The sequence below is a fragment of the Lutra lutra genome, chromosome 12 (assembly GCF_902655055.1).
Source record: "Lutra lutra chromosome 12, mLutLut1.2, whole genome shotgun sequence".
NCBI classification, from domain to species: Eukaryota; Metazoa; Chordata; class Mammalia; order Carnivora; family Mustelidae; genus Lutra; species Lutra lutra.
The window spans coordinates 71,683,233-71,711,091 of NC_062289.1; the positions used below are offsets into that span (position 1 = coordinate 71,683,233).

General features: G+C 58.1%; 2 protein-coding genes across 10 annotated transcripts; one reads left to right on the forward strand and one right to left on the reverse strand.

The window, feature by feature from the left end:
• Positions 1-741: 741 nt before the first annotated feature.
• SELENOM (selenoprotein M) lies at positions 742-3,502 on the forward strand. The gene is made up of 5 exons (XM_047697098.1): positions 742-962; positions 2,156-2,191; positions 2,603-2,637; positions 2,998-3,076; positions 3,149-3,502. Exons 1-5 carry the CDS (start codon positions 843-845, stop codon positions 3,305-3,307), a joined length of 429 nt encoding a protein of 142 aa, XP_047553054.1. The 5' UTR covers positions 742-842; the 3' UTR covers positions 3,308-3,502.
• Positions 3,503-3,665: 163 nt separating this feature from the next.
• Positions 3,666-26,137, reverse strand: SMTN (smoothelin). Of its 9 annotated transcripts, XM_047697091.1 has the most exons (21): positions 25,980-26,137; positions 24,111-24,238; positions 19,200-19,348; positions 18,705-18,798; positions 18,535-18,613; positions 18,341-18,438; positions 17,100-17,420; positions 16,941-17,013; positions 16,269-16,346; positions 15,667-16,188; positions 15,293-15,465; positions 12,088-12,240; positions 11,925-12,000; positions 10,652-10,816; positions 10,492-10,554; positions 10,207-10,273; positions 9,128-9,301; positions 8,778-8,895; positions 8,043-8,194; positions 6,919-7,084; positions 3,829-3,967 (listed from the first exon to the last, which is right to left on the reverse strand). In XM_047697091.1, exons 2-20 carry the CDS (start codon positions 24,159-24,161, stop codon positions 6,940-6,942), a joined length of 2,751 nt encoding a protein of 916 aa, XP_047553047.1. In that variant the 5' UTR covers positions 24,162-24,238; positions 25,980-26,137; the 3' UTR covers positions 3,829-3,967; positions 6,919-6,939. The 9 variants fall into 9 exon arrangements, with proteins under 9 accessions (XP_047553048.1, XP_047553046.1, XP_047553044.1 ...); XM_047697092.1 differs by lacking the exon at positions 6,919-7,084 and having other exon boundaries at positions 3,666-3,967; positions 17,100-17,357; XM_047697090.1 differs by lacking the exon at positions 6,919-7,084 and having other exon boundaries at positions 3,666-3,967; positions 8,778-8,892.
• Positions 26,138-27,859: the final 1,722 nt, after the last annotated feature.

The following is a 27,859-nucleotide window of genomic DNA, read 5'->3' on the forward strand; positions in this document are numbered from 1 at the left end:
ATAATGCAGCTTTGACTTGATGTTGAGAAGGATTCCCAGTCTAGATTCAACAGCAAAGAGCAGTGCGATCAATTTGCTGTGTCTGCCTCAGGCTTAAAGCGGGGAGGAGGCGTCCTTATCTAGTCATCTTTGGTTTGATGAAATGAGCGCAAGGATGTTTCAGGTTCAATTCCCAGATCCACAACGTCATCGGTCTACCTTTCTGATCCTGCTTCTCAACTTGCAAAACGGAGTTCACAGGGGCCTTTATGTGGTAAGAAATGAAATAATGAAAGCTAACACTGCCAGGGACTCTTCTAAAGGGCTTTATATGTATTAACCCTTTTATCCTTCCAGCCCCTACAGAGCACGTAATATCCCACATTCCGCCATAATGTGTGCTCTAGGGATTTGAAATCTAGATCGGAATTTCACCCAAAGAAATTAAAGACACAAACAAGAATTCCCCAGCCTCAGTTTCCCCATCCTCAAGTCAAGTGGCTGGCCCAGAAACTCCCTTGTCAGTCCGCATCCCTCCCGCGCCCCCTGCTGGTATAAGGGGGCACTGTCTGGCCGCATCCTGCCTTAGCGTCTGCGCTCTCGGTCGGCAGAGGGAGCGTGGACACTCTCGGGGCTGGGAAAATAAAGGCCTGAGGGCCAGAAAAGATCCCGAACCAGAGAAGATTCCGAACCTTGCCAGAAGAGAGCTGAAGGCCCCAGAGCCCGCCCTGGGGCGGAGACTGACAGCTAGGGGCGGGGCCTCTGGCGGGGCGGGGCGGGGCGGGGCCAGCCGGCGGACCGAGACGTGGCGCAGTGGTCCGGCGGTTCGCCTGTATCTTGCGGATCGTCTTCGGCCGGTTTCGATGAACCTCCCGCTGCCTCCACGGCCCCTGCTGCTGCTTCTCGCGGCATTCGCGGCCGCCGTCACTACCTTCCGGCCCGACTGGAACCGTCTGCACGGCCTGGCCCGGGCCCGGGTAGAGGTGAGTGCTTTGATCCCTAGCTCAGGGACCACTGCCCCCAACCCTGTGGCCTCTTAGCTTTGGAATCACCGCTCATTTTGGCCCCAGGCCCCTCACGACTCCCAAGTCCCCCTCAGGGCCGGGACACTCCCTTCCTTTCCCCAGCCTCAGGACGCCCCAGCATCCACTGTGGAAGCCTGAGACACCCGATCTTGAGGCCTGGAAAACCGAACTCCTCCCTAATTTCCCATGCGCCTGGACAGCGGGTCCCCAGACATACTGGCCCTGTCCCAACTCTACTCCCAGCCTGTGACTCTTCCAAACCTGCCGTCTGGAGCCTAACTTTACATCGTCCCATCACTGGACTTTTTCCCGGACTTCCTCCCCCACCCCAGTTCCGGTTTGTCTCTCCCTTCCCAGAGGGAGGGAAGACTTTCTGGGTGCTTACCTCACCATGCAAAAGCCAACTGCATTACCAACACTTAAAAACTTTGCAGCAAGCCCCAACCTCCTCTGTGGGGAAGTTACCCGTCAGAGTCCCCGTTTTGTTGTGTGACTTGAACCATCACAGATCTTCTAGGACCTTAGTTTTCTGTCTGACAAAAGGTGGGGGAGGAGGAAGGAGGACTAGAATAGGTGGTCCTGGGGTGTGGACTCCTGCTGGTGGTGTCCCTCCCCTCTGGGAGTGCAGGGAGGGGCCCACACATCGTTCCACGATGCTCCCATGTTGCGCAAGCAACCAGATGGAGGCCCAGCTCTGCATGGGACTAGGTAGGGACCAGATGGGAGGTATCTCTAATGGGGTCTCGCAGGGCAATTCAGAGCTGTTTCCTTCTGGCCTGCCTCCACCCTGAGGTTCTAGGGGCCAAAGTCCAGGCCCAGGACTCTACTGCCTGAGAGAAGTAATCATTTCTTTTGGGCATTGGGAGTGAGTCAACAGTAAGGTGTGCAAGCAAGAGCCCCAAGGCTGGTAAGCACTTTGGGTCTCTGGTCTTGTTCCTCTTTTCTCTGATGGCCGTAAGCCTCAGTTTTCCTATCTGTACAGTGTTTCCCCCTTCTGTCATAAGGGAATTCCATCTTCACATCTTGGGAACTGCTGTTCCAGGGGTAATCCACAGCCCCACCCAACTCTGGGAGTAGGGTGAAATGGTCTTGAGGGTGTGTTTGGAAAGATATGAAGGACTCCTGACCTATCTGATTTTGTCCCCCTCCAGACCTGTGGAGGATGACAGCTGAATCGCCTGAAGGAGGTAAGTTGTTTCTTTGTTTTTTGTTTTAAAAGAGGAAGGGTGGGGCAGAAGGAGAGGGAGAGAGAGAGAATCTTAAGCAGGCTCCACACCTAGCACAGAGCCCAACTCGGAGCTCGATCTCACAACCCCAAGATCATGACTTGAACCAAATTCAAGAGTCCAGTGCTTAACCGACTGAGCCAGCCAGGCGATCCTGAAGGAGGTAAGTTTGAAGAAATGAGTCTCCAGCTTTGTCTCCACTCAGCCCCTTGGGGGATGGGTAACATATTCCTACAGATTAGCCGGGGGGGGGGGGGGGGGGGGGGGGATGTTCCCTGGAGTGGGAGTCAAGAATGTGTGATCTCAGCTGGCTTCACTTTCATGCTGGTATCTGGAAGGAGTTGGGGTCTGATTCTCTTGGTTTTTCCCCAGGTGAAGGCCTTCGTCACCCAGGATATCCCATTATAGTATCCTTCTTCCGTCGTGGGGGAGGGTGAGTGGGGAGGAGGATCTGGGAGAATTTCCTTCCCCTACCTTCAGAGATAGGGTTTTCCTCTGACAAGTGGAATTGATAGTGACTGCCGAGCGACTCCCTAGGTGGTAGGCAAGAGAAATTGACTAGTGATGACTCCCGCAGACAAGAACCGAGAAGAGGGCCCTTTACTTCTCTGAACTCTAATTTCCTCACGTGTAAATGGGGGATCCCTGCCCTACCTGGGCAAAAGAGGCAGAGCTGTTCACCTGCTGTTCATAGGTGGGAGATCCCCATCTGCCTCCACACACCTTAACACACCTCCACTCACCACCACACACCTTAACAACTCCAGTCACAACCTGGTAATGAAACACCTTCCAGGTGCCGACCCAGAGCTCGTCCTGCTGGGCCACCGCTACGAAGAACTAGAGGTGAGGCCTTAGAAGCCGGGCGGGGGCGGGGCCAGGGCCAGGCGCACTGACCCCACCCCTCCTCTACTTCAGCGGATCCCACTCAGTGAAATGACCCGCGAGGAGATCAATGAGCTGGTGCGGGAGCTCGGCTTCTACCGCAAGGCGGCGCCCGACGAACCTGTTCCTCCTGAGTACTTGCAGGCGCCCGCCAAGCCCGCCGGAGGCGCTCTGGATCGGCCTGACCTTTAAGTCCCTCAACGCGGGCCCAAACCTCCCCCCCCCCAACGCCCCCGCCTGGGGACAGAATGAAGCGCTCAGCGTCCCGGGAGCACTTCCCTCGCTGAGGGCCGACGCTTCGTCCCAGAGCCGGCAGAGATGGAGTTGGGGTTACCTCCAAACCCCTTTCTTCCCTACTCAGATCAATTAAATCCTCTTCCGCATCAACTGAGACTCGACTCCTTCCTTGCTGCGGGAGGGTGGGGAATAGGAGCCCCCACTAATACTCTCGAGAGACCCAAATACCTGGCTGCTGGAGTGGGGATGTGTGCACCCCTTGCCAAGCTGCCCTGAATTTAACAAGCCCAAGAGAGGCAGAGAGGAGTCAGAGTCGTTGAAAACCAATAATTTATCAAAACGCGGCGTGTGTATGCGGGGGAGGGTGTCGCGACAGACGGCAGCAGTGGGCAGGCGCACAGGGAGGGGACGGTGCCTGGATGGTGGGGGCAGCTTGTCGCAGGCGGGCCGTGCGGGCAGGCAGGCTAGACATTCTTGCCGCGCAGGCGCAGCTCGTGGCGCCGCAGGTGGTTGTAGAGTGACTGCACATAGGTGAAGACGCACTTGGGGTCGGGCTTCTTGCCCATGATCATCATGTCCTCCACCTCCACCAGGGGCACGCAGTCCACCAGCATCCTGCAGGGAGGGGGCACGGGGGGTGTGGTTGTCAGCGCCGGACCCACCTCCTGTGGCTACCCTCTACCTGGAGGTCTTTTCACTGCTTGCGGCCTGTTGGGTCTTCCATAAACTCCAGATTCTTGATTGACTGAAGGGATAAAAGCATTCTGGGAAGACAGGAAACTTCAGGCCACACTCACCCAAGCCTAGAAGCTTCACTATGGGAGCCAGGCCAGGTAGGTGGAGGTGGAGATGGGAGAGGGGTGCCATGCCCCATTTGACTCTGGGCAGTCCATCTCTTTACCCCTAGCCCCCGGGGTGGGGGGGTGGGTGTCCTGCCTCCAGATCCCACCCATATTCTCTCTGGAGGGCCATCTCCTACACAGCCTCAATGGCACACTCCTGCTGGCACAAGCCTCTGGGTTGGGCCATGTATCCAGTGGGGCCTTACCAATGGGAAATCTTTCTCTGCAGTCAGGACCTGCCCCTGTAACCCTCTGTGCCCTGGATTAGCTCTCAGATGCCTGTCCTGGTATCTCCTGCAGAAAGGCATGGGAACCACTGTCCTTGCATGAGGGGACAATCCTGCTATATAAGATGGAGGACAGTGAGTGTGTGTGTGTGTATGTGGGGGTAGTTATTTAATTCTTACCACCTGCCTTGGGTAGAGCAGGGGAGGCAGATGAAGGTCCCAACCAATAGACAAGACCACCTACAACATCCTCAAAGGTAGGACCGCCCTTATGTCATCCTCCAGAGTGCTAGCTGTACTTTACAGATAGGGAAATTGAGTCACAGACCAGGAGGCATGTTTCAAGACTCATAGCTTATTAGGTGCAGGGCTGGGCCTCCTGGGACTCAAGCACCCCAGCCCTGGGTGTTGACACCTGCCTGGAGCCTCCTCTTCCCTACTGCAGGAGCCATCTCCCCACTCCGGAGTCAGTGGGCTGCAGCCACTAAGCAACTGACAGCCCAGAGCTCTAAAGCTGGTGTTTGTTCTTTGGCTCCATTTCCCCCTCCTCTCCCAAAGCAAGACATTTTCTGCCCTGCTCCCTCCCATGTCCATGTTAACTGAATTTCCTTTGGCAGGGAAGGCATAAGGGCAGGAACTGTTTCTATCGCCAACACACCAAAGGGTCCAGGACTACCTCCTCTCATCTTGTGCCTTGATCAAAGTCAAACCTGAGACTATGGCAGGGCTGGGGCCTACTCCCAGCTCACCTGGACTCCTTCATGGAAGAACCTTGGGAGGCAGGAGACCTCTGTTTCAGTCCAGGCTGTACCCCTAATCAGCTGTGTGTGCTAGATAAAGCTCTGCCCTGTTCTGTGACTCAGTTTCTCCATCTTTATAGCAACAACGTCTCGGCCTCATGGGAGACCCTGGGAGCACTTAGGATGAATGAGGTGGTTTCTGACTCTGTTGCTGATGTGCTATGGTGCCCTTGGGGTCATCTCTGGCCCTGGCTGGATTCATTTCCCTGGCTCTACTATAGGGAAAAAGACAGCCTCTCTCTGCAGCTTCTTCAAGCTGTGGCTATCTCCCCAGGGATCCCGGGCTCCCCAACGTGGAGCTCCCTCCCACCTCTGGTGTCTTCCCTGGAGACCTTATAAAGCCATTGTTTACACTGGGGCTCACGGCTCAGGGCTCCAGCTGCCCCAGTGACAGGCCAAACACAGGGCAATTCAAGCAACAGCACGGCTGAGTCACACTTTCCAACTGGATCAGGGCTGGGTTGGGCCCCTCTCCTTCCAGGCCAGCCTGCTGGGCAGCAGCTCCTAAGTCCATATATGACCTGGAGACAGAATCAAGCCCATCCTCCCCTCACCTGCATGGTTTCTCTGGGTATATGTGTGCACATGTTGGCTTGTCCCCCTACCCCACCCCCCGGCTCCAGGCTTTGAGGGGCATCTGAGTTCACCACTAGCTCTGTCCCTGACTCACATTACTTTGGGCAATCCCCTCACTCTGAGCCTTTGTCTTTTCTTCTCTCTACACAATAGATGGGAAAGTGATGGGGTAAGGAAGATGGGTCACTAAGTGGGGAGTCTGAGTTCCAGTTTCTGGCCCTGTCTCTGACCTAAAACCTCCAGGATGCTGGGCCACCTTTCTCCTTCTCTGAGCAGCTTATCTGGAATGGACAGTTAGCTCAGGACCTGAATTCTCTACTGTGGTTCTGAGGTGAGGTGACTAGAGAGAAAATGCCAGAGCTGGTTTAGAGATCCAGAAACATCTTCCTGTTACACTGTCCCCGCTCTTGAGCTCTCCAAGGAGTACGGCACCACCAGCTCCCCAGGGCCCAGCAGATCCCTTGAGCCTCCTTCTCTCTCCCCAGCTGGATACATGAGGAAGTCTGTCCTGCTTCTTATTAAGCTGCTCCAGCTATCTAGCCCATTCCTTCCCTCCCCATCCCTCAACCAGGCATTGTTCTAAAATGCCTACCAGACGACATACATCCCTTCTCTGTTTGGAAAGCTTTTATGACTCTTGTCCTCAGGAGGTAGTTCAGACTCTCATGGCCCCTTCTTCCCTTCATACCCAGACTAAACTTCCTTCCCCTCTGGGTGTGCCATGCTCTCCATCCCTCTTGTCCCCAGCCCTGTGCATAGGCTCATCCCTCTTTCCAGGAATCCCTCTCCCTCCTTTAGCCTGAACTTGTCCTTCAGATCCCAGCTCAGTTTGCACTTTTTCAGACAACTGTCCTGGGCCTGCAGGCTGGGTCAGGTGCCTCCTCTGGGGTTCCCTCCTAGGCTTGCTCCATCTCAGTCCAGCTCATGTGGGTGATCACTGCCCCTTTATAGAATGGTCTTGCCTGCTGGGCCCTGAACTACCAGAAGACAGGGCCATTTCTGGCTCCTTCTGGCTCTTCTCGGGGTCCAGTTGCTTCCCCCACCCACCTCCCGGGTCTCTCTCTGTGCCCCTCTGAGCAGATTCCAGATACAGCACAGGTGGGCGAGGCGGCATTTCTCACCGTGGGGCCCCTGAGCAGGGGTTAGGACTTTTTGGTTTTTACCAGCCCCTTCTGGACCAGACAGCGGTAGAACTCCTGGATGTACGTGTACACGCACTTCCAGTCAGGCTCTCGAAGCCGCACCATGTCCTCTGTGTCCAGGAGCTGCGGGCAGTCCGCATGGGTCCTGGGGAGGGTAGGGGGCCGGGAAGGGGTGGGGAGGCAGGGCCCAGGAGAGAAGAGGGGGAAGAGGCAGAGAAGAGAAAGGGTAGAACAGAGAGACACACACATACACACACACACAGAGACAAGAGTTCAGTTACATTCTCAGTGCTGCAGTCTGTTGGCTCCCCCCCCGCATGCCCCTTCCCCCTTGTGGACGTGCCGCTCACTACCCGTCACTAATGGTGTGCGATGCAGACAGGGGTGGGGGGCCAGACCAGTCACAGGTGCAGAGAACTCTCGGGGCAAGCGGGAATGGGGTGGGGGGGGCAATGGCGTTGGCAACTGAGGTTGGAGAGGAGGGCTGTGCCCCAGGGAGTGGGGGTGAGGGAGGCGTGAGAGGAGGTGGGGGAGGGGGAAGAGGAAGAAATCTGGGGGAACCAGAAAGAGAAAAGGAGAAAAGGAAAGACAGATGGAGGGTGCTGAGGGTGAGGTGAGCAGACGGGGTAACGATTCCAAAGTGGAGGGCTTGCTGATGTCCTATATAAGCCTCTGGCAACACCTATATAGGCTGGGCGGGCCCAGGGCCCAGGCCAGGAGCCTCCTTTTGGAATCTCCAGCCGGGATCCCGTGGGAGCAGGAAGCTCTGGTGATGGTGGGAGGAGAGCAGGACAGAGAAAGGGAGAGAGAGAGGGAGGAAGGGACAGAGGGAGGATGGAGGGGATATGGACAGGGCCACCTGGTGGGCCTTGGCAGGGGCTGGTAGGCGGGCCGGCGGCTCCTTCGTTCCGGCGGGCACCTGGCACACTCAGCGGCGGGTGGGCAGGGTAGAGAGGGGAGGGGCCTTCTGGGGAAGGGGGTCTCCGCCGCTGTCTGACAGCGAGGCTGGCCAGCTCCAGGGGGCCTTGGGGCAGCTGGTCCTGGCCCAGATGCGTAGCCCCGGATGCCCAGCTGACACCAGCGGGGCTGGGGCCCACACTTACTCAGCAGATGAGAAGGCCACCTCGAAGTTCTGACGCCGGTTCTGCGGGCTGAGCTGCCCATAGTCGAAGGCCTCGGGGAAGAAGTTGTGCACTAGGGCACAGAAGGCCATCCCATCACTCCAACTTGAGGAGAAGTTCTGGATGTCCACGTGCTATGTATGGGTGGTGGGAGGACCGGTCAGCTTCCCTGTAACTTCTGTGCCCCTAGCGTTTGGCATTCCAGGCGTAGGGCATTTGGGGTCAGAGAGGCCCTGTAGCTCGCCCAAGGATGCACAGCGGTTGGGCAGTGGGAATGTGAGCATCCTTCCATTCAGTTTGTCAACTCCCACATCTTTTACTTATTGGCACAGAGCCACCAGGAAGCCCAGCACCACCCAGCTAAGACCATGGTCATGCCTCCCCTACTATTTCCCTTGCTAATATAAATTTATGGAGCTCCCCAACTCCCATTTCCGAAAGCAGCGAGGGTGGACTCCAAGGGTGAGGTCTGGCTCTGAACTGGGCCATCATGAGACCCTTCCACTTAATCACTTATTCTGCAATCTAGGGCATGCTGTGTGTCCTCTTTGAGCCCGTTTCCTCATCCCACAGAGGGCTTCCATCCTCCCTGCCAGGCATGGGGGCTGTGAAAAGCACAGAGTGTGAGGAGTTCTGCCAAGAGGTAGGTGCAGAGCTGCGGGGTGGGGATTGGGGGTAGAAGAAAGAAGCTAGGCTGCCTGGCCTCATAGAGCTCACCTCATAGCCACGAGTCTTGGCTCGGCACCAGTCCAGCAACATCTGCTTAATGCTGTTGGCGTTGGGGACTCCAAAGCTGGTGGAGCGCTGCACGGCTGCGCGGGGTCCACCAGGGCTGCTGTAGGGGTGCGTTGAGGTTGGTGAGTGCGGGGGGGGGGGGGGGGGGGGGAAGAGGACCGGTCACATGACCATAGGGGCCGCTGCCTCGGCCCGCACACCCAGCCTGTCCCAGCCCCCGCCTTCCTCGTCCTTCAGGCCCCTCCCAGCACGGCTACCACTGCACCTTCCCGTCTCTGGCCCCGCCCAATGTGGTCATTAGGCCCCGCCCATCCACGCCCCCCGCCACTCACCCTGCGGCACCTTCCTTCTCCAGCTTCTCAATCATGGCCTTTCGCGCCTGAGAGGCGGAGGTCTTGGGCAGGCTCTGCGCCTTCATCAGCTCCTTCTTCTTCTCTGCCTGGCGTTTCTCGAGTGCCGCCAGGCTGCCGGGCCGCGGGCTGGCCTCATCCTCGCGGTCAAAGATGCTGGGGGGTAGGGAGGTGACTGTTAGGCTCCTCCTGAGCCTCAACCCCCACTTGCCAAGGGAGGAGTCTTGTACTCTACACCCTGTGGTATATCCACCAGCAGCAACACCAGTCAGCAAGGGAGGCATCCTCATCACACCAGTTTTGCAGAGTAGACTGAAGCTCAAAGGACATAAAGGTGGGAGCCACTCTTTTCAACAGACTTGGGCTCTGGGGAGTTCTCTGAGAAGGCTCAATCTCTGATCAAGTTACTAGGTGAGTTCAGATTCTGGACACTATCAATAATGCCCACCAGCATAATCAGAATGATGGCAATAATAATAGCTCATACCTAGAGCCTTTCCTATGTGCCATTTTAAACATCACAAGGGGAGGGAGGACCCTTATCATTTCCACCAAAGCTGAGAAAACAGGCCTCAGGTTTCAGAGGGCATGGCGAGGGGGGAATGCAAGAATGTGGTCACAGGTCCTTCTGACTCAGAGTTCTTGAACCCCGCTGGTTCCCAGCCTGCATTCTGAGCCTACCAGCCCCGAGATACTCTCTAGGATAGAGGTGTACTCCTCCCTCATGAGAATAAGGTACAGAGTGCTCTGTGACATGGGATGTGGTCTGCAGACACTGGGAAGTGGCAGGGCCACTAGGCAGCTCAGGGGCAGGCACGCCTCTCTATGGGCTCAATGCTATCACTGCCACTCAGAGCTGGGAGACCCTGAGCAAATCTCTGATCTCCCCAGTGGTGTGGCTGCGGATCAGGAGAGATCACAAGGGGAGCAGGAGTGGCTGGATTCCTACTCTGACTCTCCCTGCCTGTATGCTTATTACCTTCCAGCACCATGGTCTACCCCTCTGTAGAATGGGTGTGCAGTGAGGTACCATGTAGTTGGGGATGGGTACCTGTGCTCACCTGCCCATTTTCTTGGATGATGACGAGGAGAAGGTCTTGGTTTGCACCATGGTGCTGCTGCCACCATCTGCAAGAAAGGGGAAGAGGAGCAGGGTGAGGGCTCAGGCTGAATGTCAGGAGATAGGGTGGGGGGTTGTGAGGGGGGATGGTGGTAGCCACAGGCAGAGAAAAGAAAGTGACTGCTGGACAGAGACACACAGATTGAAGGTATGGAGAGAGAGCTTGAGGAAGAGTCTGAGGAGGTGGGCAGGCAGGCAGGCACAGGGCGACACCAGGCGGCCTTACTCTCTGAGCGCCTCACAAAACTGGACTCCACCGTGGTGGTGCGGGCCGTCCGCGTGCCATCATCTGGAGAGGCAGGGGGTGAGAGGAGGAATGTGAGGCATGGGGCCAGTGGGCTGGCTATATTCCCACCTGGAGCCCCGAGCCCCGCTCGGCCCCTTACTGGAGTGGACGAGCCGCTCAGTCTTGGTGACAGTGCTGACAGCTGAGCCATCAGCTGCCCGCTGGCTGTGCTGCGTTGTGGTCTCAGTGGCTGTGTTGCCATGGCCCTCCCCTGGCCGGGCCCGTGCCTCTTGCAGCCGCCGTTCCCGTTCCTTGTCCCGCTGGTCTGGGTGGGGTGGGGGTGGCAGGGGGGAAGCCCCATGCATGCCCAGAAGGGCCACCCATCACCCACACAGCACATATGCACGGGCACACAGAGCACACAAGATGGGGTGGAGGGCAACTTATTAGAAATACGGAAGACACAGGGGACAAGGGCCCTCTCTAGGAGTAGCTGAGGGTGAGGAGACAGCTATAACTTGGCAGGAGGGGGTGGGGTGTGGTGGGTGGCAATGGACTTAGGCAGCAACAAGGGAATATGGACTAGCTAAACTCAAAGGGGAAGTATTTGGATCCAAGAAGGGAGTTCCTATGGGAATGAGTAGTTTAGTTTATTCCCAAGTGAATGAATATGCAGATCTAGGATGGAAGTAGCAGAGTTCAGGGAAGGAGAAGCTGAGTGAGGCTGGTGGCTGAATGGGTCTTTAATGGGTCTAAGGGGGAAAAGAGCAGCTGGAGGAAGACATATCTAGATCCAAGGAGGCAGTAATTGGGGGTACCTGAGAAGTAATTCAATCCAGGGAAAGAGTGGTCAGGAGAGAAGCTGGCAAGAAGGGTAATTGGGCCTATAGAAGTAAGCAGGTGAGCATAGGGGCTAGGTGGTCATCAGTGGGGCCTGGTGGAAGCAGTCCGCTTCAGAGAGTATCTAGAGCAGCAAGTGAATCTAGAATCTGAGGGAAAGAATAGCTGGATCCAGGAAATAGCTATGCTCAGGGAAGGGGAAGCTGGGTGGGGGCAGAGGCTACAGAGGTCATCAGTGGCTCTCAAGGAGAGAAAAGCAGCTGGGGGAAAGAATATTTGGATTCAGGGAAGGAGTAGCTGGCAGTACTTGGGGAAGCAATAGGATCCAAGATGGAGTAGCTAGGAAAGGGAGTAACTGGGTCTAGGATGGAGAAGAGAAGCTGGTTGGGGCTGGTATAACAGGAGTAGCCAGGGGGAAAGGCGGGGCTAGGGAAGGGAGACACTGGATCCAGGGTGAAGGAGGCAAGGGAACATCTGGGGCTAGAGAAGAAGCTGGGTAGGGCAGTTTATTGAACTAGAGTGTCTATGAATGGACCCCAGAGCAATTGGGCAAGGGAGCAGCTGGATATGGAGTGGGGCAAGGGGCTCTCTACCTCTCTTCTTTTGTCGGAGCTCGCGTAGTGCAGCCCGGATGAGCTTCCGTTCCTCAAAGTCTGTCGTCTGATCCAGCTGCAGAGAGAACCGCTGTCATTACCCACCTGCTGCCTGCTGGTTCCTGGCCCCTCCCAACCCCTAGTCCACCAGATATGGCCACACCATCTTGTCCAGGATGCTTTCATCCTCGATGGCCATCAGCTCCTCAGCACTCAGCGGGCTCCGCCTCTCTGGTGCCTTGTCCACCCGGCTTTGCTCGGTGCCATTAGCCACTTCCACTGCTGCAGAGGGGGGCTCTGCTGGCTCGGGTTCCATCTGCAGGGCGGGGAGAAGGCACGCAGTTTAAGCAGGGGTATAGATGAAACCAACCCTGTCCCCAGGGGATGGGGAACCAGGCCCTGGGTCTGTTGGCACAGCCTTGGAAATAACCACCAACTGGTCAGACTGCCCACGCGAGGATGGTCATATTGTGGTCAGGCTCAGGTAAGAGATGCTGACAGCCTTGCCATAGGGCTTCCCATCTCCCTGGAATTGTGTTACTACGATCAATGGTACCAATACTGGTGACTCATTTGGTAGTGAGCACTGTATAAACACTAGAGATTTTACTGTCCCTATTTAACACACAGGAAAACTGAGGCTCAGAGTAGCTGCATGACTTGCCTGCATTCTGGGGTCTGAGCTGAAGGTACCTTAACTCCTGAGTCTGAGTTCTTTCTGGTACTTCATCCCCAGCCCCCTCCTAGGCAGGCTGTGCTGGTAGTTCCCAAGGCCTGGGTCCTTCTGGGTCAGTGCCCAGGCAGCACAAGCCACACACATACACACACACACACATGCCCCAAGGGTCTGGACCAGGGCCCTTGGGCTCCTGACCAGGTGTCTCTCTGGGGCTGCTCAGAGCCAAGTCCTCTCTGAAGCCTGCCCTTGCTCCCTCTAAGGGGCATGCAGCCCCAACTCAGTGTCCTACCCCTCCCAGGCCACCTTCCAACCACTTGCAGACAAGCCCCCAGCCCAGTTATCATAGCCCCTCCCCTCCTGGCAGGGCCTCTCTGTCTGCTGCGAGGGTAAGGAAAGCTGAAGTGGCAGCTGCTTTAGGGAGACTCAGCCTGGCTGGAGCAGAGTAGGGATGGGGGTGGGGGTGGGGGCTGGGGCCTGGCCAAGGGCTGCTGGGGCAGCCACCAAGTACCCCTCAGGGCCAGGAGCCTGGCACCCTCTCGCCTGAGCATTGGAGCACCAGCATCCCAGCCCCTCTGCAGATAGGTAAACTGAGGCTCAGTGATGGTAGAGGCATATCTTAAGGACCCTCAGCAGATGCAGAACCCCCTCAACACCCCCCACCCCGGGCCCTGCTTCCCCAGCCCAGAGGGACTTACGAGACTGCTGCTGCAGGCTAGGCCGGCAGAGGAGCAGCGGCGGGTACTGAAGGCAGGCGGGTGGGCCACAGGGGTCCTGGCATCCTCAGCCGCCTGGAAGAGGGCCTCGGGGTCGGCAGCGGCCAGGAGCAGCTCGCTGGGCTCCAGCTCAGGCTCAAGGTCAGGCACAAGTGGGACCCCCAGCCGAAGGCTCAGCACCTCCACCTGCCTGCCCAGTGCATCCAGCCGCCGGCTCAGCGCTGCCGTCTCCACCCGCAGCTCTTCAGCGGCCCGGGCCATGGGCTCCATGGCTGAGGCTGCTGCCTCAGCTGCCTGGGTCACTGCCGCCCGGCCAGCCTCAGCCACTGCCCGCAGCTCCTCCAATGCCAAGCCCAATCGCTCCTCAAGGGCCACAGCCAGCTCGGACCCGGGCCCCGGGACCCCCGGCATGGTGATGGCAGGGGTTCTATGGTGGGGTGACGATGGGGACAGGGATAGGGACAGTTGCCTCTGGCTGGCAGTGTCAGAGTCTTTGCAGCTGGCCTGAGGGCGAAGGCAAGGGCAGTGGGCCTGCCCCGCCCCTGCTGGCCTCCCGGCCTCCCAGCCTGCCACCCGCCAGCTGGGGCTGGGGCCTGGGCCCAAATAGAAACCTATTCTGGGCTCCCTCTGGAGGGGGTTGTGGGGGAGGGGTGGCCTGCCCAAGCAGGCAGACCGCCAGGCCTGGCCCTGGCCCTGCACAGATCGCAGACGGGCAGCACAGCAACGCTGCACAGGTTCTGAAGGACTACCAAGGCCACAGCCCCATGCCCCGCAGATGGGGGAACCGAGGCAGGTAGCAAGGAATGGGCCTGCCTGGGCCACCATTTGCATGAGCTGTGAGGATCCAGCCTGCCAGACTCCAGAGCCTGTGCTCCTTTGCCTTTAGGCCATGCAATTTTAGAAAGCCTTGAACAAATGGGGGAAATGGAGGCAGAGAGGCAGGACTTTGAGCAATGTGCTAGAACAAGTGTCTCGTCCCTGACATAAACATTCTCTGGCCTGCCCGTGGCCCTTGGATCCAACCACAGATTTTGAGCCCATCTGAGGCACTTTTCTGCTTTCCCTCGATTCTAGATGGGGAAACTGAGGTGAGTTGGTGGCATTAGACGCAAGACTCACTGTTGTTACCTCCCACCCACCCCAAAGGCACCATCCCCTCACTCTCTTGGCAGAGAGCAGACAGGTCCTGCTCTGAGAGGGAGAGGGTATTTTCTTGCCCCCACCCTCTTCCAGTCACCCCCGAGAAGGCCCAAAGCTGGCTCTAGCCATCTCACCTCAACCAAAGTCCCATTCAGTCCCCAGTGAAGCCAAGAGGACATTACCTGGGCAGCCAGACGGCCCACTGGGGAGTCCCTTCCCCAGCTGAGCTCCCAGCCGGTTGATCCCAGGCTCGGGAATGAATAATGGAAAGGTACGGCGTATTCAGTTCCCGTGGCACCTGTTAGGCTGCTGCCTCCCCCTGCCTATCCCCAGACCCATGCTTCTGCTCAACCCCCCAGAGATGTAGACACAGATGGTAATCACTAATCTCCAATCTCCTAAGAGGCCAGGCTGATCTTGGATGAGCAGATCAGCAGCTTTGCTTCTTGGGGCTGAGGTCCAGTTTGGAAAGGAGCAGGAGCCCTGGGGCTACCACACGAAGAGGGGGCAAGCCCGCACTACCCTCTCTAAGCTTCAATTTTCCCATCTGTTCATTAGGAATGAACCAACCAGTTCTGGAGTAAGGACCACACCAGCATGTGGGAAGCCTGAGGCCAGTACAAAGTAAGCTCCTGACACACCTGCTGGGTCTGCCCTTAGTTCTGCCGCCAACTGGCTCTGGACTGTAGGTAGCCACCTTCTCTCTCCCGGCCTCAGTTTCCCTGTGTGTGCAATGGGGGAGAAGCGGAGCAGAAGAATCCCGCTAGCCCTACATCCTGAAGCGGTCTATAGAAGACTGATGGATCGTGAGGCTGGTAGGGTAAGGAGGGGCTCACCTTAATGCTGCAGCCTCCCCGGCTACCAGGGGAGGCATGGCTGAAGCTGGTGACGTGAGTGATGCTACCCAGCTGGGCCAGGGTCCCAGGGCTGCTGATATGGGTGATGGTGCTCTTGCCCCCACTGCTGGTGCTGAGGAGGGTGGGAGGCGCCCGGAGCCCCAGAGTCAGTTCTGGAGGGGGAGAAGGGCTACTGTCAGATCAGCTGCAGTGAGGGAGATGCCAGCCAAGGCTAATGGTGCCCCTTGCTCCCAGCACAGCCTTTGGAAACACCCTGAACCCTGGCCACAGCGCTGGTCCTATTTGCAGAGCTGGGTGGGTGGCTGGCTGCAGACACTCCTTCCCAGCAGTGGTGAGAGAGCAGGGAGGCCTACCTGCCCTCTGGTTGCCTGTGGGCAGCAGCACTCGGCTAGTGGATGCTTGGCCACGGCCATCCTTGATCTCGATGGTGAATGTGGTCTTCATACTGGCCCCTGGCTCGGCAATGCCGACAGGCACGGGAAGCGGGGCACTGGGCTCCTCTGAGCGGGCCACGGGCCCCCCTGCTCGGTTTTCAAGGGGCCTGGCAGCCAAGCCCCGCCCCCTGGGGCCCTCCTCCCGGGGGCAGCTCTGAAGCTGGGCCAGGGGCCTGGCTGTTCCTCGTGGCTCCTTGCTGGGGCGGGAGGAGGTGTCACTGGGGCCCCCTGAGGAGGAGCCACTGGAAGAGGAGGCAGGGGTAGTGCTGATGTGGGAGGGGCCCAGGAGTCTTGCGGGCGTCGAGGAACCCAGGGCCAATCGGGATGGACCATCCTGGAGCCTGGCAGCCATGGGAGAATCAGAAGTGAACTTGCGCACACGATCCTGCACGGAGCCGACCCGCTGGAATGGGGAAGGTCCACCGGCAGGGGTGGGGGGCTCTAGAAGAGATTAAGAGGGCTATCAGTGACTTGGTGGGCCAGGGACTGCACAAGTCTCCAGAAGTGGGAACAGGTAGTACCTCTGTTCTGGGCTGGCTGGCGGGGGCTGAGCACCGACAGGGAGCGTTGGCAGGGACGGGGTCCAGCCAGGTCTAGCACTTTGGAGAAATGGTGGTGGTGGTGATGGTGGGGGGAGATAAAGGAGACTGGCTGTGGGAGTTCCACCTCTCATAGTTTTCTCCTCCACTCCACCTCAGCCTCTCAACCCCTTCTTGTACTCCAGCCTCTCTATCCCATCTTGTACCTCCTTAGCTCCTGGCCTCCCCATTCAGCTGTATCTAGCTTATAGACTCCTCCTTCTCCTCCCACACTGACCCTAGGATGACTTGGACACTCCTGGGGACTGGGGCCAGGCTTGGGCTGGAGGAAGGGTGGCCAGATCCTCCCTGCTGATGGGGGTGGGGGACCCCCCCCGGGGGGGGCAGTACTGCCCATGGCCTCAGCTGGGAGATGGGTGCACTCCCTTATTGGGGAGAAGAATGTGTCTGAGGCCCGTTGCCTTTCAAGGCTGCTGGGAGGCCTCTGGCCATGGGTGGGGGGACGGGCCAGGCTGGGGGTGGGGACACTTCAGGGCAGTGGGAGGAGTGTCAGGGACTGCCTAGCTTTGAAGAAGCTGAAGCTGTCTAGGCACTAGAGCCCATTTTCCAGACACAGAAGGGGAGGCTTGTAGCTACCTCTGCTGGGACCCTCACCTGCTCTCTTTGTGTTGGAGGGACCTTTGGTGGGACCTTGGACGGCTGGGGGCTCTGTGAGGCCAGGCAGGAGCTGCAGGGGAAACAGCATAGGCAGAGCCTGACTCCCAAATCAAGGAGCTCACCTGCCCGGTATCCCTGTCCCTCATCCAGACTCACCTTGCTGACCACCTGCCTCTCAGTGCCGGGGGTGGCTGGTGGTTCCTGGGGCTCAGGACTGGTGGCTCTGGGTGGCCTGGAGGGTGACTCGGGGCTGCCCACAGCCTCAGTAGTAGGACACTGGGCCTCAGCAGGCTCTAGTGGAGGCTCAGAAGAAGCAGTGGTGGGTGAACTGACGGGCGAGGCAGGTAAGCTGGGTGTGCCCCCAGGTGGGGCCCGAAGCAGGAGTGTCACTGTGGTCACATCCCGGGTGGTGCCCTGGGGAGGTGGGGTTGGCTCTGGGACCTCTGCCTGCTGCTCCTGTTTCTCTGGCTCTGGCACCTGTGGGTGATCCACAGGATGCAGCCAAGGCTCCCCAGACTGGCAGGTGCCCAGGGCAGGGCATGCAAAGCAGAGGGGGTAGGCAGAGCTTCCCATGGGCACACTTGCACACGCATGCAAGCTGATCTTCACTTCCCAGCCTCCTGGCACTGCCTAGGTGAGGGTGGTTTGGAGAGGACCAGATCCTATGCCAAGGGTCGGGGATGACAAGAGACCTGCTGGGGACTCCTGGCCTTAATAGATCCCTGGAGCAGAGGCCCCCTGACCCCTGGATCCTAGCCAGGCTAATCAGTGTGTGTGTCTGTGGGGGTAGTCCTTCAGGGACTGGGACCCAGCGGCCTCTGCTGGCCACTTAGGGAATCTACACAGCTTGACCTCTCACCCACACTCCCTAGAGAAGAGTCAATTCCCAACAGTGCTCCACCCATCAGCTGGGGTGTGATAGGTAGGCCCTGATAAGCCAAAGTCAGGATGTGGGCTTCTGGATAGGGAGGGCCAGCCTCAGGATCGATTTAAGCTGGGGAGGTACCAGGGTCAGATTTGCATTTCAGGGAGACTGCATTGGCTACAGAGCAGAGGTCTGATGGCCATGGAGGGCCGGATGGCCATGGTGGGTGAGAGGTAGGCATGGAAGTTGGGAAGCCAGCAGGGTGGTAATGGGAGACACACTCGGGAGCAGTATAGACAAGATGGCTTTGAGGGGATGGCCTGGCTAGATGCAGAGCCTGGACTGGGGGACATGTGGGCAGAAGTTGTGCAGGAGAATAGGCAGAGGCCTGAGACAGAGCCCTAGTGTCCCCCAAACACCGCCCACCCCCAGTCAAGTACCAGCCTAGCAAAGATACACTGGTGCTCTCTGCTGCTGGCATCCATGGGTGCAGGACACTGGGCTACCCTCCCACCCTGCCCACTTTCCTTACCTCACACCGTTCCAGCCTCTGTGCTGCCTGCACCTTGCTCTCCTCTCCTGAGCCACTGTTGGCATGCCCACTGCACAACCTCCCGGCCAATGTGGCGGCTGGAAGGGAAGGAAAAATATGCCAGGTGAGTGGCCAGGAAGGGGTGTGGGTGGCGAGCAGCAGGGCACAGGGCGGGACTGGGGCGGGACACATACCCTCAATCTCCTGGGCCCTTATGCGGCGGATGGCAGCACGGATTAGCTTTCGTTCTTCATACTCACCGGCACCTCGAAGCTGGGGATGAGAAGCAGGCCGTGAGAGCTGGACTGTGGAGTCTGGCTCTTCACCCACCCTGGCCCATCCCCTGCCCTGGCCTGGGCCTCACCAGTGCGGTCAGCTCTTCCACATCATTCATGGACTCCAGCCGCCCAGCCAGCCGCGCCAGAACAGCTCGCTGCTCCGCCTCCTGCTGCTGAGAGCTGCGGGGACATCAGGACTCTGACCCTCACTGCCATAGCCAGGTCACAGAGGATGCGGGCTGAGGGCAGCGGCCAGGACTGGGTACCCAGAACCTTGGCAGGGGGGCAGGTGGCAGTGCATGCCCTCTGGCTACACACTGGCACACACATGCCCGTGTACATGAGCACTAAGACCACGGGCTCCGATATGCTACTGACACGGGTGTGTCTAGGACTCCATGACTGGTGAGGGGTCCGGACCCAGAGACATCCTGGCGTATTCCAGATGCCTGCCTGTGCTGCCCTTTGCATACCCAGCTGGGGAGCAGACACACCTGTGCTCCCACCTGCCTGCACAACACCTGCTGAGCCCCCAGTGTAGCCTCCTCCCACCTGTGTGACCAAGCCCCCCAGCCACTCACTGCAGCCAGTTCTCCTTGTTGTCCTGCCGCTCAGCACGGAAGCGCTTGGATGCCAGGGCCTCCTCCTCACGCTGCAGCTCCTGCCGCTGCAGCTCCCGGATGGCTGAGCGGATGCGGCGCCGCTCAGCCAGATCCGCTGTGACCTCCAGCTGTGGGACAGGCGGGGGCGAGGGGCCAGTCATTTTGGCTGCTGGGGCAGAGGGCGGACACCAGCTGCCCACAGCTTGGCCTGGGCCACAATGAGTGGTCTGTGTCTACTCTCTCTGCCACATGCTTGTCACGAGCCTGCCCTCCCACCCACCCAGGGTCTCAGGGAGACCCGGCCCATGGAAATAGAGCTCCTAGATGGCCCACTGTGCATGATTGTTTACAGAGTGGGCGGAGAGCGACCACCCGCCTGGGCATTGCTTCCTAAGATTTGACTCCTGTCTCAGAGTCCTTCATTGAACCCCCTAAAACAGCCTGGGAGTCAGGAGGAGTGAGGCCACCCTATGGGCTCCCAACAGGGTCCCCAGGGAGGAAAGCGTGCTTAGGATGGCTAGAGTCCACCATGTGAGCAAGGAAGATTCCCATGTTCTGTCCCAAAGCACTACAGCCTTGCTGAGGGTGGCAGCCTCATCCACATCGGACTGATGGGAAAACCTATGCAGAAGCAGGTGTTTAGGAGTCCCAGTTTCTTGTCTGGCTAGAGGCTATTTTTTTCCCCCCCATACTGACCCAGTCCTAACCATCATCAAAGACTCCAGGGCCCAGAGTAGGAGGGTCAGCTCCCCAGACAGATAATATAGCTGCACTAGGGTCTACCCAGGGCCCTAGAGAGGGTATAAATGGCGGGGGGGGGGGGGGAGGTGCTCCCACCAGCTTCTTAGCCCCTCAATCCCTGGGAGATTGGGGGTGGCTGGTCTAATCAGGTTCAGAAAGGGTACCTTTGCTGGGCAGTCAGCCAATTCTGTTGCACTCCCCGCTGCCCAGGCCCCACATCTCTCCCCTCTACAGTCTGTGGCTCAAGAGAGAGAGGACTGGCCCAGGGAAATCATTCAGGGGTAGGGTCCAGGAACCCTCTACCTCCTTCCTTTATAGCCTCCTCCCCCATCATTCCTTCCTACTCCAGGACAGGGGGTCAAGTGGTGGTGGGGATAGGTTTCAGCAGGGGTACGGGTTGGTCCAATCTGCCATCAGGTCACTTGCCCTGGTCTGAAAAGAGTAAGGAGAGTTCTGGGGGACAGATCCCTCCATGAGTCCCTCAGGCTCCACATTTCTGAAAAGCTATGGGAGGATCCCTTGAGGTTCAGGCCAGAAACCCCAGCTTGCTCCAGCCTCAGTCTGCGCCTGGCTGGGTGGTCAGGAACATGTCCTTAACCTCTCTGTGTCTTGGTTTTCTCATTTACCAAAAGGAACAATTGCTCCCACCTCAGGGCAGTGGGTGGGGATGGGGGCAGTGACTTGGGGTCCCCCTGCATAGCTGTACATATAGTAAACATCACCCCTTCCATGGTTCCAGCCACTTAGAAGGAGAGAAAAGCAAGGGCAAATAAGTGTAAGATATGATGCATAAGTAACATTTATCAGGAACCTCTATGACAGACCCAGCACTGAGCCCCCAGTCTGCCCTAATCTCACAGAAACCCTAGGTACTTTATCACTCCTATTTGACAGGTAAGGAAACTGTGGTTCAAGGGGAGAGAAGTCATTTGCTCACAGCCAAATGACCTGAGCCAGGATTGAACCCATGTCTCTCTGACTCCAGCGTCAGCCTTGAGCTGAAGATAGCTCTGTTGCTGGGGTCCCTCTGCCATGGTGGGTACCTCAAGGACCTTGGCACCACTGTGTAAGGAACCCTGGACTAGAGACAACTATAAAGGCCAAAGGGGGCCTATTATAGCAGAGGGAGGGAGCAAGAGGCTTACCTTCCCACCCTCCAGCCTTGGCCTCAGAACTAGAGCTGTCTGTGTTACACTTGGAGATTGTGGGTCTGAGGGGTCAACTGGTTCAGTGCCCCTGTACAGAGGGTAAAGAGGCTAAGAGATGTCTAGCCTTCTTTGTCTCCTGGGTACCTCTTCTGAATGCCCTGGGTTCCAGAGATGCGGTTCTTATCCCTGAAAACAGCATGATGTGGAAACCTGGCTACCTCTGAGAAGACTCACTGTCCCCATCTGGAAAATAGGATCCTCCGGCTGATCCCCCTACCACATGACTGGAGCGGGGCTGGGGGAAGGACAACCTCATGCTACTGGTCATCCCCAGCATGACGTTGCCCTTGAGCCTGGATACTGTCGGCGGACAGTATCCCTGTTGTGTGGCTTATGTTCCCCGCCCTCTCAAGCCCCACCGTTGTGTGTGGAGGGGGCTGTGGGAGGGAGGGAAGGAAGTACAAAGAGCCATCATCCACCAGAAGGAAGGGGAAGAGGATAGGGCGGTTTCCGAAACTGCCCAGTAAAATTCTCCCGGGAGGAAAGAGGGCACTTCCTCCTCCTGGGAGGCCTGGTCTCCGGGCCTTTCTGTCCTCACTCTTGGGGAGTGGGGGAGGGTGGGGTCTGACAGGCCCCAGCATCTCTCTGGGACTCAGTCTCCACACCAGCACTACACAGAAGACTTTCCAGGCATTTCCTCAGTCCCAGCTCCTCCAGCTACCCGGGGAGACCCGCCGGCAATGGAGCGAGGCCTCGCCAGGGGGCGCCGAAGGCCCACAGGTTCCGGAACCGCCAATCTTCCCAGGGCACCGCCCACGCCCCTCTCGGGCGGCCGCGAACTGGGCGCCCGGTGGGGAGCCAGACTGGAAGCCCCCGCCACCGCCTGCTTTAATGTCTCCGGCTCCGGAGAGGAAATCAAGGCACTTAAGCAGCTTCCCTAGGTCACCCAGCTAGTGAGCGCCGGAGCTTGAACTCGAACCCCGGGACCGAGGCGGAGGGCGTCCGGGTATGTGGCAGAGGTACACGCGGCGTGCCTGTCCCCGGGTGCCCCCATCCCGCGCACGCACCCCGCCCCGTCCTCAGGAATGTGCGGGAGCGTAGGCCGGAAGCTGCTGCCCGGGTCCCCGAATCGGCCCGAAGCTGGGGCGCCAGCCAGCTTTCCCTTATAAGGCCCGGCCCTGCGGGGAGGAGCCCAGCTTGGGACGCCCCCGTTCTTGCCACGCAGCCGGCGGGAGCCAAGCCGGCGCTCGGGGCGGGAACCTTCAGCAGTGCCGGGGCGAAGTAATGGCGGGCGCCGGCCGTGGAGGAACCGGTCTTGGAGTGGGAATGACCTTGCGAGGCTTCGCAGTCCCAAGACGATGGGCAGCGTCTAGTTAATTCTTTCCCAGCGAGGGGGCGGGGCTGGGCCGACAGCAGCTACCGCTTGGGCTTCTTTACGAGCCCACATGGGCCCAGTCGGGGTTGGCGACTGGAGAGCCCTGAGCCTCCGAGGGGACCCCTAAAGAAGGAGATGCGCGGGGGCCTGGCTTGCTTTCTGGCACGCTCTGCCTTTATTACTCTCAGCTGACTTCCTGAGGGGAGGTCAAGCTGACGTGGTGGGAACTTCTGGAAAACCAATCTGCCACACAGCCGGCTGTGGCGATGGCAGACACCCAGAAAATCTAAGGGGCTGGTCTGAGGGCACACAGGCTGACTGCCTTGGTACATCATGGCAACAGTGGCCACTGCCCAGTGACTCCTGTCCCCAGAAGAATGGTATGGGGGTGGGTAGGTCACTAGCCTTTTCCTAGGAAAGGTAAATCTCCAATTCACCCCCCTCCCCGCCCCAAAGGTTAAGGGCTGGGGGGCGGGGCTCTGGCCCTTACTCCAGTTCAGTAGCTCCCTGCCCCTGATAGTGGTCACGTGCGCGCCCTGTTGTGTTGCCCTACAGCCTTTCTGTGCACCGGGACGGGTGGGCTATGTTTAGATAGGGCGATCAAGAAGCTGGGAAAAGAGTGGGCCTATTCTTCCATTCTAAGATAGGGGCCCATGCCTCCTTCTATCCCCATGCCAACTCTAGGACCTGGATATATGTTTGCACAGATCTCCCTCTCCCATTTTTCAGGTAAAGAAACTGAGGCTCAGAGAGGGAAAAATGACACACTAGAAATCACAGAGCTTATAAGGGGCCCCAAGGCCCCCCAAGGGCCTTTTCCTCTTTATGGACTCTTCTGGCTTTGACTTATCTTTGGTCCCCCATGGCTCTCTTTGGGGTTTGTTTGGATCCTGGCACACCCTCTTTGTAGCTAGGTGCCCTTGGGGAAGTGATTTCACCTCTCTGAGCCACAGTGCCCTCCTGGCTTTTGGAGCTGCTGTAGTCACAGCTTCTGTGAAATGGTCTAGCACCCAGTCTGACCCCTGCTGTGCCCTGGCATTTTTTTTTTTTAAAGATTTATTTATTTATTTTAGAGTGAGAGTGTGAGAGTAGGGGGAGAGGCCAAAGGAGAGAGAGAATCCTCAAGTTGACTTCCAGCTGGGGGGGGGGGCAGAGTGGGCAGATGTGGGGCTGGATCCCAGGACCTTGAGATCACGACCTGCGCCAAAACCAAGAGTTTGAGCCACCCAGGCACCCCTGTGCCCTGGCATTTTTAATCATTGGTGCTACTGTTATCATTGGGCCAGCCTCCGGGGGGCAGGCACTGCCCAGGCAGTTGCTTGGGAGAGCAAATCTAGCCTCCCCACACCTATAGCTGCACATGGGTGAGTCCCCAGCAGTTACTGTTTAACAGGTGGTGGCAGTGGGGGCCTGGGAGGGACCAGGCCTTAGCACCCAGCATGGACAGGCACATGCTAGTGGGTCCGCGGCATCAGTCATGCATAACAGGCTTAGTCCTGTTCTCCTGAGCCCTCCTCCTGCCCCCTCCCTCCACCCCTCCCCTCATCAGCGGAGAGGTAGCCTGGACAGGCCCTGCTTCTGACCTGGCTTGCCTGTCATCACAGCAGGGATGAATGGGCCACTTACCAGCTTCCGCAGGGCTCCCTCATCCAGCCCGGTGAAGGCCTCATCCGCCATCTTGCTGGCCTCTACCTCTGTCTGTCCCCTCCTCGTGAGATCTCCAGTGCCTGTGGCACCTGACAGCTCAGGGAATTCTGTAGGAGACAGACATGAATTAGGCATGCCCGGACCTCTGGAAAACACAGGCACTTGGGCTCTGTGCCTCAGTTTCCCTCTCTAACCCATGATCATCTGTTGGGGTCCCATACTTGCTCCCTGTGGCTCCGGACTGGGAGTTTCCCTCAGTCCTAGGCTGATATGCTGAAAACTTAACAAACCAAGGGTGGGAGTCCCTGGTTCAAGCCCAGCTAACTTAAGGCTAGCCTGCTGCGTGGCCTAAACTGGGCTCTTCACAGGGAGAGTAGAGACCTGGATTAAGGCCCACCACAGCCTGCTCACCACCAGGGGGTGCCCGCCATACTCCAGTTTCCTGCCCCACCCACCTATCCCCAGGGCCTGCCCAGCTCCCTCCCGGACCAAAAGCTCAGCCTCCCTGGCTGTGGGCTGTGCCCATATCCAAATCCATGCTGCCACTGCCCCTCATTTCCCCAGGTGATTTAATCCATTTGGAGATAACATACTGTCTTCCAGTTCTTGACGGCAGCCCTCTATACACACTCGTTCTTCTCCCCGTCCTGCCCTCCCTCTGATGCCAGTTGCCTAGACCTCATGAAGCCAGGTGTCCAGGCACCTAGCTCCTCCTACCAATTTACACACTTAGAATTGAATTCCCCAGCTAGAATGGCCTTCAGAACCTGATCCATTCAACCTCTGGATAGGCAAAGTGAGGACTGAAAGGGGCCAGGGATTTGTCACCGGGGGGAAGAAGGATCCCAAAGACCCATGGCAGAGATGGATTTAATCAAAATCTTGGCCCCCTCTTGCTCCTAAAGCCCCCTTTCCAAAGTGCCCCTAGGGGCTCAGGACACTCCCTCTTGCCCCATCACTGCCCATCATGGCCCCCTAAATCCTGGCCTAAACTTCCAGCTCTTTCCTTCCTTCCTCAGCCCTCATGTCTTTATGGAATTTGAGGGCCCACAGCCTGACACACCATAGGTGCTTAGTTAATGTGTGGTGACTGAAATGGCCCCAGGATTGCCCACCCCCCCAACCTCGTGTTGATTCATTCTTCAGTTATGCCTTTCCCCTCCCCAGAACACTCACTTGTCGAGTCACCCCATCCGGTGAAGGGGTCTGGTGGTGGTGGGATGTCCTAATCCACACAGCTGGGGTTCTTCAGACCCTGCCTTTTCAAGTGGCTACTTGCCTTTCCCATCCCCTTAGGGTTGGATAGGTGTCAACCACCCATCTTCCCTCTATTGGGGTCCTTGCCTCTTTCTACCTACCTACTTTGGGGTAATCCCCCCAAAGTGCCTCAGCAACACCTGACATAGGTTCTGTGGACACTCTGAGTTCCCCCATGTCTCCTGAGGGGCAGGGGGTCCCTAATGAGTAAGCCAGGACGCCAGGGTACTACTATAGGAAGTGTCCTTCTCCTTAGTGATTCCCGCTGCTGCCTCACTTCAGTTTCAGAGCTCCCTACCACACACATAGTCTGCAGTCCCCAGGGATTGAGAGAGGCCTTAGAGTAATGTGGGACCTTTCCCAAAGTGTGTGCCCCCACAGACTAGGGACCCTGAGGTTCGTGGAACCTCCTGAAGATCCGTGGGTGGTATCCTTTCCCGCGGTCTAGAACCTTATGCCATGGCTTACAGTCCCCGTGGATGGGTGGGAGCTCTCAAGTCTGGGAGTCCCAGAACCCCTGTCCAGATATCCGGGTTCCACCCCCAGGACCCATCGGGGGTCCCGGTACCTCCCAGAGGCCTGCACACCCACCTCTCAGTCCGGCCCACCCGTTCGGCGCTGGCTCTGGTCAGGTCACTCGGGATCCGACAGAGTAGGAGCGGTCAGGCGGAAGGCGCCGCGACGGGGATCCCAGTCCCCCTCAGCAACCGTCCCCGAGAATCTGCTAGCGCCGCCCGTCCAGCCTCGCCGGCCTCCCTGCCATCCCCGCCCCTCGCTGCCGCGCCAGCCAATTCTTGGGAGGGTTCCGCCCATTCTCGTGCCCCATTGGGGAAATTCAATTTGGCGGCCACGCCCCCAGGGCAGGCCCGCCCTACGTGGGCTAGGTAGGGGATCGTAGTCTGGGGGCCACTGCAGCCCCGACTTTGGCTGGTTGGGCAGGCGTGGGCAGGAGGACGCAGCTTCGCACCAAAGTAGTGGAGGGCGCCACCAAAGCCGGGGTAAGTGGCGCGGGCTCGTCCGACTCGTGGAGTGTTCAGAACAGCCCCTCTCCGCCCTCCTCTTTGTTCGTGAGACCTTGTCCTTTCCCCCCGACTCCGCCCCCTTCTCGCGTTAGCCGTAGGGTTTGGCTGCCGCCCAAGCTGCTTTCGGGACACCTGGTCCCGGCCACCTAAGAGCAGGGTTTGTGACCGGGCAGCACGTCGACCTTATGTTGGTGCATCTCGAGGAGCATCTCAGGTGGAGTAGGATCCATCACAACTATCCTTCCCTAGTCGACACACCTTTGGACGGACGTTGCCTTTATCTGTCATGCATTTCCCTTCAGAGCCCCCGCCCCGGCCAAGGACCGCCTCTGGTTGCGCTAGCGTCCTAAATGGGGAATACGGAGTCCAGACTCTCATTCAGTAAGTGGGGAAAACAGGCCCAGAGAGATTCAACACGCCCAAGACAACACCAAGAGTTCAGATCCACTGGGGAGGGTGGTCCCTGGTATTTCGTGCTGGAGGCTCAGGACCCTCCCACCGACCCACAGATCCAGGGTCATTGGATCCTGTTCAAGGAGCTCGGGAGGTGGGGACTGGAGTCCTGTCTGTCAAATAAAAATAATTCCAGCTTTTTTATTTTGTACTTGCCGCGTGCCAGGTATATATACTCCCTATAATGACCATTTAAGCCCAGGGTTACTGTTCCGTTTTATATTTGAGGACTACAGCTGATGGTGGAACTGTGATTCATCCCAGCACCTTTTGAGCCCAGAATTTGCTTTTACCCACTGTGATGTGGGGTTATGAGGGAAGTAGTTTCTGCCTATTGCCCCAGCAGAACCCCACAGCCCTGCTCTCCAGATCCTGGTGACCACCCACCCACCCAACCCACCTCAACCCCATCTAGAGATAGGGCCAGTACACTCCCAGACTCTTTTAAAAGGTGTCATCTTATTTCATCCCCGTCTCCCTGAGGGGTGGTTCCACTTTACCCCTGAGAAAACCAAGGCACAGAGAGGGAAGAGACTTGTGAAGGTCACACAGCAGGAGGAGCAAACAGAGCCCAGTTTGGGAGCCCACGTTTGGAGTTCCCCTTCTGGGTGGGCCCCATCTAGGCCCTCTTTACTTGACCTAGATACTGTCTTATTCACCAGAATGAGGGGCAGCCCCCTCCAAGGCTAACTTGGTCCTACTTCAAACCTCGCGCAGCCTCGGAACAGTGGGTTGGGGTGTGGTACACCTAGGCTACCTCAGCTTCTCAGGGCCTGCCTGTGTGGCTCCAATGAATGGCTTGCTTCTTGCTAGCCCCACACCCTCCCCCTGCCCCATACCCCGTTCCCGCAGGCTGGGAGGAACCACACAGGTGATTCTATGCCTGCGGACTTACTAGGGCTTACTAATTCTCGCACACGCTCACCAGGTCTTGGTAGTATGGAAGAGGTGCGTGGGTCCCTTCCTGAGGTTGAACCCTCAGGGCTGGGGTCCTCC